Below are 12,278 nucleotides of genomic sequence, written 5' to 3'. Positions count from 1 at the left end.
TTGTAGTGAAGTGTGAAACATTCCGTCTGCTGATCTGGAAACAAAATCTACTTTATTGTAATGCTTCTTCGATCAGGAATCAGGTCGACTTGAGGCGCATGCACACAGCCGTAAGGCTCAATGACGTCATCACCAAAAAATCCAAGGAGGCTAAGCTTGTCCTGCTTAACATGCCTGGACCACCAAAAAACCGAGTGGGCGATGAAAACTGTATCCTTTAATTCAAAAGAGAAAACAAATCTGGCGATAAAAATGCAAAATTGTAGTCCTTTACTCTGAATTTCTCTCAGACATGGAATTTCTTGAGGTGCTCACTGAAGGTCTCAATCGGGTTCTGCTAGTGCGTGGAGGTGGACGTGAAGTCATCACCATTTACTCTTGAGGGGTTTTTAAATGTCCCCCAAAGTATCCCTATCCTCTCACCTGACTCTTTATGTTGTGCTCAGACAGTTGAGTTTCCAGGTGTCATATACTCATGTAGGTCTTTCTACATTAGCTACCAGTTAAATATTTGGGCAATTCAAAAAACGGAAAGAATTTAGGCCAAGAAAAATCTTGATGTCCTTGTAGTTTCAAGTCCCCTTTGTATTAGATTTTTCCTTGATTTTATTCCTGTTTAAGAGACGTCTTCTTATCTTCACGTTTGACCGTTGCTTTTCTATCTTCAATAATTAAGTTCTATTTGTAATTCTGACTGTCGTTCGTCTTTTTTTTTGTCTTTCCATGTATGCTTGGAAGTAATGCTGAAAGTTTGCTAAACGAAGATGTTTTTTGTTTCCTCTTTGAATGGATTAAATTGAGGTTTTCTGTACTAAATGAGACCTGCACAGTCTGAAAAACTGCACAGGGTGATGAAAGAACAGTGGTGCCATTAGAACATTTCTTGCATACTTCCACATACAACATACGTAGTTGTATCTGTTCGTTTGCTGATAGCATCATCTACATGAAAGTACCTTAAGGTAGCATATATAAAGGATGTATTGTGTAAAATCATAATAAAAAAAATGTTTTATCTGGCATTATGCTGTGTTTGCTTTCTCTGACGAAAGGCTTGTGGTGATTTCTGTTGAAACTCCTCCTCTTTTACCCATCATGAGGATCTGCTGTGAATGTGTTTGCAGACATAAATGATGTGCAGATCAATCCTGCACATTAGCTAAGGGATTTATTTAGCCTGAAGCTTCATTTTTAATAACTTTAGTTCTAGAATTTTACTCTCCTCCAGAAAAAAAGCTGTTTTTGGTGCAACTTTGTGAATTCATAAAGTTTTCTTAGAGATCACTTTGAGGTTCCTGTCAAAGCTTATTTCACACACCTTGCTGCTTTGTTTTTAACAAAAATTGGTCACATTTAGAATAATTAAGGATTTCATTAAGGGATTGTAAGCTATTTTAGTCCGATAAATATAAATATTCTTTTCCACAATCTCAAAAATCTTCCATTTACATTCCATGATTTATTAATAATGGCTAACCATAAATTTTGACAAATACAAACATCAAGGTATTTTTTAAATAAATTAAATAACAAATATTGTACAAAAAAATTGAATTTTAACTAAATTAAATTAATTGCATCATTATCTAAAAGAATATTTTTGCCACCTGTTCTAAAAGAATTGAACTTAACTTTATCAATAACATTTGAACACAATGGCTGCTTAGCATAAGATCTACATTCTACACTCAGACTGACTACAACAGACCAAAATGTGGTCAATCTCATATTATTTAAACCTGGGTTTTCATAAAAACAGCATCCTAAAATCTTTAGTCACATTGACAAAACCAGCAACTTATTTGTATTTTTTATTTCACTTTTGTCCCTGCGCTGCCAAACTGGCTGTGACTTAAAATTAACAATCCAAGGGAAAAGTCTTGGCACCAGCATCAAAATGATTGCAGATCTCAGCAGTAAAAAAAGCTACACATCCAAAATCTAAAACCTTGAATCACTTTTACTTCAGTGATGTCTCATTTGTCTAAATCCAATATCTTAAATTGAGCAAAGACATCAGGATTTTCTTGCATTCTGTTGCCGCATAAATCTTTACATAGATAAAATGTTAAAAAAAGGGTGAAAAATTCGGTTTTGCTTTGCAGGCTCAGTAGTCACAATCAATGTGCTAAAACATAGGAAATTTAGGAATGCCCTAGAAGTACAACTTTTTGTTTTGTGATCAAGTCGGAAATAAAATAATTCATGATTAAGTCCAAATCATATCAAAGTCATGGGTTTTGTACTCACTTTAATTTGTTTATTTTTTGTACATATGTGAACAACACTAGCTTTGCAGCAAAACTGTGTTTTTATATTTTAGAGTTTTAAAAAATTACTTTTAACTTTAACTTGTAAAGTATTTGTAAAGGGATTGGCAATACTAGCTTGGATGTAAATTCACCTGGATGTCAGATGCACATTCGAATTTTTTCAGATGTCCATATTGTGCTCTAAAATCCGCTGCAGGAATGCTGATATTTCGTAACTGTTTACAATGGACAAAGTCCAGACAGTCAAACTTCCCTGTGTCAGACCACATACAGCTTTGTCAGTGTCTGCAGCTTAGGCCGGTGTCTTTGACCTTCTTTATCTAGACACAGATAATCAGAGGCTCGAAACGAGGGACTTTCATTAGATCCAAAGAGCTGTTGAGATGAAGACACGGGCGGCCAACCTTCGAGTGAGGTTACCTTTATTTGTGTTTGTTTCTGAGGTCATCATTGTTGCCCTTTACGCTGCTTTTGTCACCTATGATGAGCAGGCTGATGCCAGTTTTCAGACCAACCAGACAATTCCAATGTACAATGCAGTCTACAGGGACTATCCCATCTTTGCTGACATACAGGTCATGATATTCCTTGGATTTGGATGCCTGCTGGCCTTTTTTCGACTCTATGGCTTTGGAGGGATGGTTTTCAATTTCCTGACAGCAACTTTTGCAATCCAGTGGGCAATCCTGGTGCAGGGCTACTTTCAGTTTTACCATGATGGTAAGATCCACCTCGGAGTAATTAATCTTATAAATGCAGAGTTTGCCTGTGCCGTGGTCCTCATATCATTCGGGGCTGTACTGGGAAAGACCAGCCCATTGCAGCTGCTCGTCATGGCTCTGCTGGAGGTGCCGGCGTTTGCAGTCACAGAGTGGGCTGTTCTGAACTATCTGAAGATCAATGATGCAGGAGGTTCTATTCTCATTCATCTTTTCGCCTGTTATTTTGGTTTGGGTGTGACGTTTGTGCTACACAGACCAAGTCTAAATGAAGGACATGCAAAGGAAAACACCAGTTACCAGTCTGACATCCTGTCTGTCATGGGAACCTTGTTTCTCTGGGTCTTCTGGCCCTCCTTCAACTCAGCTTTGGCCTTCAAAGGAGACGACCAGCACAGAGCCATCCTCCACACTTTCATCGGCCTCAGCGCATCCACCATCACAGCCTTCGCTCTCTCATCTTTGCTGAACAAAAATGGAAAACTCACCATGGCTGACATTCAGAATGTGACTCTAGCTGGAGGTGTGACAGTCGGGGCATCAGTGGATATGATGATTTCACCTGCAGCTGCATATGTTTTGGGTATGATAGGCTGTACTGCATGTATGTTGGGTTACAAGTATCTGAGCCCCTTCTTGGCAAAGCACTGCAGAATCCAGGACCAGTGTGGCATACACAACTTGCATGGACTAACAGGACTCATATCATGCGCTGCAGGGATCTGGGCCATATTGGTGGCTGATGAGGAGGTTTATGGCCCCAGCTTGTATGAGATCTTTGCCCACAGAGCCCCTGTGGAAGGCGACCCTCAACTCGTAAAACTCCAGATGTTGATTCCAGGGTTGCAGGCAGGTTTGGGCAGGACTGCCCAAGAACAGGCTCTCTTCCAGGTCGCAGCTGTTTTCTCCACAATAGGACTCGCAGCACTGGGAGGCCTCCTCACAGGCTTTGTGTTGAGGTTGCCGTATTTTGCATCCCCCTCTGATGACCTTTGCTTTGATGACAGACTATTTTTTGAGGTCCCCTGGGATTATGACTCACCGCTTCGAATTGATAACATAATGATGGAAGAGACTTCTGCATGATGTGCATTACCAACACAAAGACAAGAGAGTTTGTAACCTTTGAGATTTTACTTACTGCCAAAAAAATGATATTTTTATCTATGTGTGTTTCATTGCACAACTGATCATGTTTTTGTATTGCAGTGTGTTGTAAAAATGTGTATACTTAATTATTTTGCAATTTATCAAAAATATAATCTTTTGTGGAGGCGGTAAATAAGGGGATGACTTAAGAAAATCAATATTTTAAATCAAACAATTCAAAAGCATCTTCAGGGGAAAAAGTAGCAAAAAGATCCATAGATGATAGAATAAATAATAGATAATAAAAAATGATCAAATCTTATTTTGAATAAAGGTGAAACGCAACATATAAACGGGTAATATTCATTTGTTTGTTTTTACCTCCATTTGATATTTAATAATTTCTAATTATATTTAATATCTTACTCAAAACTACATGAATTTCCACTCAGCTTCTATAGATTAACATGTAAGCCACTGAATAGCTGCATCAGGCTAAGGAGCCTTGCCCAAGGACACCACAGCAGGGTGACAAAGATGAAGCAAACTCTGATAGAAACATCCAGGTTTAATCCTGTTGGTCCCGAGACTGGAACCAGGTACACTCCAGCCTAAAGTCCATGTTGCACCACTGCCCTAATTTGTTAACTCACACATGAATCAAGCTCCAATTATTAAAACTGTTCACTAGATGGCAGGAAGGAGCTATCAAAATAGTTTATCTTCAGTACTGCAGGAAAATAATGAATAACTAAAAATGTTTGAGATCTCGTCATATACTCTACATGCAGAACAGCAGACTAAGTATTTAAAATAAACTACACAGAAAAGAGCAGGCTAATTATAACTTGTATTTATTTTAAGTGATTCTAATTATCTATTAAAACTTTATATATAATTGTTATAAGAAGAGTTTGAAAACAGATAAGGTAAGGTAAGGTAAATTGTGGTAAACTATGGTAAACTGAGACTGGCTGAGGAAAGTAATAATGTATCTCAAGTGCATCGTAAAAAATTAAAGGGTTGATGTAATGCACTTTGATCAAAACAAAAATGTTCCACTTTTCCCATATAATCATATCAATAAAACCAATTTTACCAACTAGTTTATTAATTAAATACATGTATTTACAGAAAATATTCGTTATTACTTTTCGAGTAGAACTTGGAAGCCAAAATCTATTTTATCAATAAACCAGATTCCTTGAGATCATGTTTTGTTGTTCTGTCTGGTAAAACCACTTACACAGTATGAAATATGGTGATGGGCTCAATCCTGTTCATTCTTAAACACAATATTCAAATTCAGAAATGTTAATTTTTAATTGTAAAATGTAGTTTAATTGTAATAAACTGTTTTTTTTTTACTATTCATGCACGACAAACAAGCACTTATCCTTCAGCTTTGACTTCAAAGCCAACCTTGGTTATTTGCTTTCCAATTACCACACGACATTTCAAACAAAATCCACACATCCATTTAATTATTCAAAAATATTGATGTATTTAATTTAAATTTGTTTTAAACATGCTTATGATAAAGTGCATTCAATATGACAAACAGCGAATTACAGCATTAAGTTTTTTGGCTTCACTGTCGTCGGTGCAGGTCGAACGCTTCACGCTGTTTGTCCAGCAGGTGGCAGTCTCGGCTACGGCACGCAGAGAAAAACTGCAGAGGAAGACGCGGATCGGAGCGGAAGAAGAACACTGGCCCGCGTCTTACTGGTGGGGTGTATCAAAGGGTTGCATAACATCAAAAACTTACTTTTCCCAAGCTTTGTGTTTTCTTCAGAGGCACGCAGCACCCCGAATACCTCTAACTACACGGTGGCCGTGATATTTTGGATTTGTGACGTCGTTTGATCAGCTTTTGACGGTAAATGCATTGTTTGCTAATTCAGCTTGCGCGCTGTCGCGGAAATGCTGCTGGCGGCCATTTTTGCCTCGAGCTGAGATCGCCTTTTTTTCTTCGTCAGAAACTAGAATCTTCGGTTCTTTGGTCGTTTATAAGTATTATATCCTTCCAAATGTTCCCCATTTACATGCTTTTAACGTGTCAATTTCTTTTCTAGGTTTGGCCGTCAAACCTTTTTAAAAAAACAGGCTTTGTAGTTTGTGAACATTACGACGGTCGCGTAGACCAGATTTTGGGGCCTGTGTTAGCATTAGCTTAATGAGCGCGTGCAAATTACCAAAACTGCAGATCCCAACATTTTGTCAGTCTTGTGCTACTAAAATGCCATCAGTATTCTTAATTCTAAAGCAACTCAATTTTTTTTAACATGAGGGTTTGAGGCTGGCGTCTCAGTTATATAAATACAAAACAAGGGAAATAAATGTAGTGAGAATCAGCTAGCCCCATGTCGTTTACCGTCGAACTCGTGGTTTGCTTCTGCGTGGTTTCATGCACACATGTAACACTTTTCTCTCTCGATTGTTTTTGTTTTGCAGGGTCATTATGGCTGACGACTTTGATGTTGAGGCCATGCTGGAAGCTCCATATAGAAAGGTGGGATTAAAATGTATTCTCCCGAGGCTTTCGTTTATCACTGTTATAGTACTACTAGAACTTTAGATTTGCTATCGTGAAAAACAATTTTCTTTGAATGTTGTGGTGTGTGAGTGTAAACAAGACAGTACGGAATTATAAATAAATCCACATCTATCTCTCTTTGTAGACTTCCCTAATGATATCTCACCTCTACTCCCATGAATTCATCTTTGATTCCACTGTGAACTGTGAAAAAAAAGGAAGGTAGTTATTGTGCATATACTGATGTACTGTGGTTCACTCTAGGAAAAAAAAGAGATCCAAGCTAGATCATCTAATCTATTTGGTTGCTACAAGGTGAATACCAATGGAAAAGCCCATATTTGCCTTTCCCGCAAAGGAGGTGGTATTCATATTTACAATCTACATCTTAATGCCGGCCCTAGATCCACTGTTTAATGTAAACAACAATCTAAAAATGCTGTTAGGAAAAAAAAATTACCTTCTTCAGATAGAATGTGCTACTGATGCTTTCAAAACCTTTTAGAACTTGTGAGATATTTCCCAAGTCTTCCATTTTCCTGCTACCCGCAGAAGAAGAGATGTCAACACTTTACTGACAGACTGAGAAAATCCCGTAATGGTTTTGAAGGACAAATAATTCGAGCACTTTTTTATCTGTAAATGTGAATACTGCCTCTTTGCATAGGAAAACTGTACATTTAAGTCAGCATTTTTATTTTATTGCATGCTACACGAAAGGCTTTTTAAAAAATACATTATTAGAATGAGTAAAATTAGATGTTTGCATACCAGATGTTTTAAAATTATATAATATCAGTAATTTTTCCTTCTGAAGACAAACGATTGTAAGTATTAATAAAGCAAACTACTTATGTTGGTAATGTAACAGGTGGCTGATTTAATCTTTTTTATTTTTCTTGGGCATCAATATTACTAAGAAGTGTGAATCCCTGTTTGCTTCAGGGCAAGATGTGTGACAGAGGTGGCATCGAGCTCTTACAGTCCAAGAACGAAAATGGGTGAAGATCACTGGACTGACACCAACCACACAGGATCTCTTTTAGTGTCCATGGGCAATGAGTGGTCACATGATTAGGCACAAATAGTGGCATTGGTACGACCTGCTAGAGGGGAAATGATGGAAATGACTGTTGTCAAAGCTTCCTGATTTGTGCTAATATGTTGGACACTCTCCCTTACCTTTGCATTGTTGCATTAAGTACTAAGCAGCTATGTAAAGAAAAAAAAGTGGGATGGAAAGCTATTGGGGTGATGGAAGCTCACTGTCCAGACTTGAAAGTTTGCAGTTTTATATTAATTAAATGTATTCTACATTTTCTCTTGTCCCACCCCACCCCCCTTTACCTTGACGACTTGAAATGTTGCCTCTACGTCTTCATGATGTTCTTCTATAAACCTTGCTTAGGACGAGAACAAGTCCTCTCATGCAAATGGACATGATGATCACAACAAGAAGTAAGTTATTGGTTGTTGTTATTACTCATTGTTTCTTACATTTTGCTGACTTTTCTCTGGGTTGTGGTTTCTTACAGGAAGAGGAAAAGTCGCAGCAGAAGTCGGAGCCCAGGCTCAAGGAAGAAGAAAAGTAGAAGCCGAAGCAAAGACAGAAAAAAGAGTAAGAAGAGAAGCCGAAGTCGAGAAAGAAAGCAAAGTCGCAGCAAGGAGCATCATCGCAGCCGATCCCGGAGCAAGGATCGTACTGGACGTTACAAAGCACGGAAGAGCCCGGTGTAAGCCCCCTTTAGTATTGATTCTTTTCTACAATGTAATGCTGTCCAGGTAGTTTTTTCTCTGATGCTGTGAATATAGGCTAAAATTGAAAAGTGGTCTTTTTTTATTTTACTAAACAATATTTTGTTTTTTGTTTTAGGCGGAAACGGACCAAAAGTCGAAGCCCTCCTAAAAAAGAGAGAAGTCCTGTCAGGTATGAGATGCTTTTTACCCCCAAGTATATATTTTTTCTCTCTCAGAAGCATTTCTGCTTAGTTTTTAACACCTCATTACAATTGAGCTGTAATGGTTATCAGAAAATGTATGTTTAAGGAAGATATTTAATGATTTAAAAAAATCAGATATACTTTTCAAATACTTTCAATGTTTGTATTCAAGTTTTCTCCTTACTAAAACTTGATTCAAAGCCTTTTTAGGAATATATTATAATGTTGAATGTTGCACTAAATCTTTCTTGTACTTTAAAGGCAACCCATTGACAATTTAACACCCGAGGAGAGAGATGCTCGCACCGTCTTCTGCATGCAGCTGGCTGCGAGAATCAGAGCTCGAGACCTGGAAGATTTTTTCTCCGCTGTCGGCAAAGTCAGTTGTTTTCCCCCGAATTTTTTACAAAAATCGTAGAACTTTCCCTTCTGGGATTATGAATCAAACTGTTAATCATTTCCTTTGTAGGTAAGAGATGTGAGAATAATCTCTGACAGAAACTCCCGGAGATCCAAGGGCATTGCATACATAGAATTTGTGGAGACGTCGTCTGTACCGCTGGCAATCGGGCTGACGGGTCAGAGGCTGTTGGGAGTTCCCATCATTGTCCAGGCATCTCAGGTCTGCTTCCTGAAACTGTTTGAAATTACAGCTGTTTAGTTGTGCCACCAAATTCGTTAAACATGGCCAGCCATAGCAAACTAAAAAACTGCTAAAGAATGTTTTAAACACTTGTTTATTCTGTTGTGTAGTTTTCACTGTTTATATAAATATTCTATGTGACGTACATGCAATTTTTGAATTCTTATCATCAGAGTTAAATGTTTTACCTGAATTTACAGGCAGAGAAAAACAGAGCTGCAGCTGCGGCCAACAATCTGCAGAAGGGCAGTGCAGGTCCAATGCGACTGTACGTTGGATCACTGCACTTTAACATCACTGAAGAAATGCTGCGAGGAATCTTTGAGCCTTTTGGAAAGGTCTGTATACTCCAAAAGTTTCAACTTTTTATATCTGCAGATTTACATTTTTCCATCTAAAGTTTTGTTTTTCCATTAAAGATTGAAGGAATCCAGCTCATGATGGACAGCGAAACAGGAAGATCCAAAGGCTATGGCTTCATATCGGTAACAACTATTTCCATATTTTGCACAGTTGTTTGCTGCCAGTCACACAACTAATATTTTTGCCATGAAGTTTGCAGATGCTGAATGTGCAAAAAAGGCTCTGGAGCAGCTGAATGGCTTTGAGCTGGCTGGCCGTCCCATGAAGGTGGGGCACGTTACAGAGCGCTCCGACTCCTCAACAGCTAGCTCGTTCCTGGATAACGATGAACTAGAGAGGACTGGAATCGACCTCGGCACAACAGGCCGTTTACAGCTGATGGCTCGACTAGCAGAAGGTGTGTGACAGAAAGCAATGTTTTTGTTATGCCACAAGAGAATTGTTAATCTATAATCACTGTTGCTGTGTTTCCAGGAACTGGCTTGAAGATACCCCCTGCAGCCCAGCAGGCTCTCCAGATGACCGGGTCCATACCCTTTGGGAACATGGCTGCTCCAGCAAGTGAGTCAAAGCAACAGACAGTTTTGTATTTCTTGGGGGGACAGAAAATAACAGTGAAATCTTGTGTATTTTTGCAGTTCCAACTCCGGCTCCAAGTCAAGCCTTGAACCTCCCATCACAGCCACTGGCCACTCACTGCCTTCAGTTGTCCAACTTGTTTGACCCACAAGCGTAAGGAGTTTCTTTAATTTCCCTGCAAGGGAACCAAAGATTTTCTAGATTCAAGGCAGTGACTTTTTGAACCTGGTGCATAAAACCTGGTTTAGTTTGAAGGCAAGCCCAGGCTAAATCACTCAACAGCAGAACAAAGAAAATCCTCTGCTTCTCATGAGGCGTTTTTATACTTTTGTTTTTTAGGGAAAAAAACACACTAACTGATAATCCTTAATGCTTATTTACTACATGTTGATTCTCAGTGGTAAATGAAGACTTTAATTTTTCATTGGCAGATCCATTCCTGTTGTTTATTCTTCATTTGTGTGGTTGGTCAATATTGAACTTCTGCAAAAAAAAAAAAGATGCTTGCACTCTAAATCTCTGTTTACTTAGAAATCAAGCTTTAGTGTTAATGAATCCGTCATCAAAGCAAGTTAATGCAATATAAGATCAGATGAATTACGAACCTGTTAGCTCTGCTTTTCTGAATTAGTTGAAGGGGAAAAACAGACCAATTTTTTTTCCCCCTTCCTCCCAGTGAGAATGATCCTGCCTGGGCCTCAGAAATTCAAGATGATGTAATTGAGGAGTGCAACAAGCATGGAGGAGTTGTTCACATCTATGTTGACAAGAACTCACCCCAGGTAGGTGGAAGCATTCAGTCAGTAATGTTGAGCATTTTTGGGGGAGGGGGCAAAAAATAATAAAGTGTATGTGAAGGTCTTTTATCTTAAATATCAATATTTTCTCCTTGCATTTTTGATACAGGGCAATGTATATGTCAAGTGTCCCTCAATACCTGCAGCAATGGCAACAGTAAACGCACTTCACGGACGTTGGTTTGCACGTATGTAACATTTATTTCTGCTTTCAAATTATGCATCAAAGTGAACTTGTGTAAAAATTATTTTTTCCCTTTCAGGCAAGATGATAACCGCTGCCTATGTTCCTTTACCAACCTACCACAACCTTTTCCCAGACTCTGTAACGGCAAAACAGCTTCTAATGCCTTCTCGTCGATAGTTTGACACCTTCAGTTTGTGTAAATACATTTGTACGAAGTCATGGAAATGTCATTGAAGCAAATGCTTCAAGCTAGATGGCTTTGTGTAATAAATTGGCATCATATTCACCATAAATGTTTATTTTCCCTTTTTTTTCTTAGCTGTTTTTGCTTTTTGTATTGTAAGTTTCCACCTATAAATAATCTGCAGGCATCTATTGGTCTGTGTTTTTAAATATTAGCCTGCTTGTTTAAAACAGTTTCATACATTGCAACTAGTTCAATGTTTTGGGTTTATAGGCTTAAAATGCCAAAAATAGTGTATAAATGTCAACACTTGGTTGTAATTTTATACTTTTTTTTTCTTTCTAGACTGCTCCCTGTCGGTTTTGTTTGACCACATTAGGGGAAGCGTCAGTCCAGGTTCAATTTGAAATGCTTCTGTGATTAAAGTCTTTACAGCATTTGATCCACTCATTTGACTCATTTCTATTTTTTTATTCTATAAGATTTGCAATGCATAAGTTGGTGAAAACGAAGTTCTGGAACTTCATGCAATTGTCACGTTTTAAAGGGACCACGTTGGCTGTATGTCGCATCTTTCACTGACAAATGCAACTCATTTCAGTATTCGAGTAACCAGCGCTAATGGCCAAATTGAAAGTTTCAAGTCAATACAAGTTAAACGGCAAATTATCGAGCGGTAGAGGGATTTATTTCTGCGAATCTCATTAAAGTCGGCGTTTATTTTATTTGGACTACCATCACAATATAAACGTCAAAAACAGGTCAATGAGCCAGCGCTGAGCTTCTACCGCATCAGCGCTGTAAAGAAGATGGCGCCCGTGCATCAGCTATATTTGGCAAACATAATGGTGTAGCAACGAGATCTCTGCTATCGCGAGATTTACCGCGGATACTTCAGATATTTTATCGGGAACAACAGTTTTATTTGGTTTTAGCAAAAACGTTAAGTTAATAGTTTTAAAAACATA

At 38.3% G+C, this 12,278-nt stretch overlaps 2 protein-coding genes and 1 pseudogene across 5 annotated transcripts in view; all 3 read left to right on the top strand.

Annotated features, from left to right (window-relative positions):
* The window catches only part of LOC101167708 (solute carrier family 12 member 5-like), a 38,663-nt gene extending 37,641 nt beyond the window's left edge, over positions 1-1,022 (top strand). For both annotated transcript variants that reach the window (XM_020704740.2, XM_004070771.4), the window contains 2 exons: positions 77-210; positions 291-1,022. In XM_020704740.2, coding sequence (XP_020560399.1) covers positions 77-210; positions 291-382 — 226 coding nt within the window. In that variant the 3' untranslated portion in view covers positions 383-1,022. The remainder of the gene's footprint in view (positions 1-76; positions 211-290) is intronic.
* Positions 1,023-2,403: 1,381 nt separating this feature from the next.
* Positions 2,404-5,289, top strand: LOC101168039 (annotated as a pseudogene).
* Positions 5,290-5,742: 453 nt separating this feature from the next.
* On the top strand, positions 5,743-11,760 carry LOC101167788 (RNA-binding protein 39). 3 transcript variants are annotated; one of them, XM_004070525.4, is made up of 16 exons: positions 5,752-5,960; positions 6,536-6,593; positions 6,882-6,932; positions 8,026-8,075; positions 8,153-8,350; positions 8,491-8,544; positions 8,819-8,936; positions 9,027-9,179; positions 9,401-9,538; positions 9,620-9,685; positions 9,756-9,960; positions 10,038-10,124; positions 10,202-10,295; positions 10,819-10,924; positions 11,049-11,127; positions 11,203-11,760. In XM_004070525.4, the coding sequence occupies exons 2-16, from the start codon at positions 6,543-6,545 to the stop codon at positions 11,301-11,303; spliced, it is 1,551 nt and encodes a 516-aa protein (XP_004070573.1). In that variant the 5' UTR covers positions 5,752-5,960; positions 6,536-6,542; the 3' UTR covers positions 11,304-11,760. The 3 variants fall into 3 exon arrangements, with proteins under 3 accessions (XP_011475547.1, XP_004070573.1, XP_011475548.1); XM_011477245.3 differs by lacking the exon at positions 6,882-6,932 and having other exon boundaries at positions 5,743-5,960; positions 11,203-11,419; XM_011477246.3 differs by lacking the exon at positions 6,882-6,932 and having other exon boundaries at positions 5,764-6,094; positions 11,203-11,419.
* The last annotated feature ends 518 nt before the right edge of the window (positions 11,761-12,278 follow it).

This window comes from Oryzias latipes, chromosome 7, assembly GCF_002234675.1.
Source record: "Oryzias latipes chromosome 7, ASM223467v1".
Classification (NCBI taxonomy): Eukaryota; Metazoa; Chordata; class Actinopteri; order Beloniformes; family Adrianichthyidae; genus Oryzias; species Oryzias latipes.
The sequence above is the reverse complement of the archived record's forward strand: the minus strand, read 5'-3'. Positions and strand labels throughout refer to the sequence as shown.

Excerpts from the sequence above, each read along its gene's own strand:
- LOC101167788 (XM_004070525.4), top strand. The coding sequence starts at position 6,543 with ATGGCTGACGACTTTGATGTTGAGGCCATGCTGGAAGCTCCATATAGA. Across the intron at positions 9,686-9,755 it reads AAGGCTATGGCTTCATATCG|TTTGCAGATGCTGAATGTGC; the intron begins GTAACAACTATT and ends TTTGCCATGAAG. Across the intron at positions 10,296-10,818 it reads AACTTGTTTGACCCACAAGC|TGAGAATGATCCTGCCTGGG; the intron begins GTAAGGAGTTTC and ends CCTTCCTCCCAG.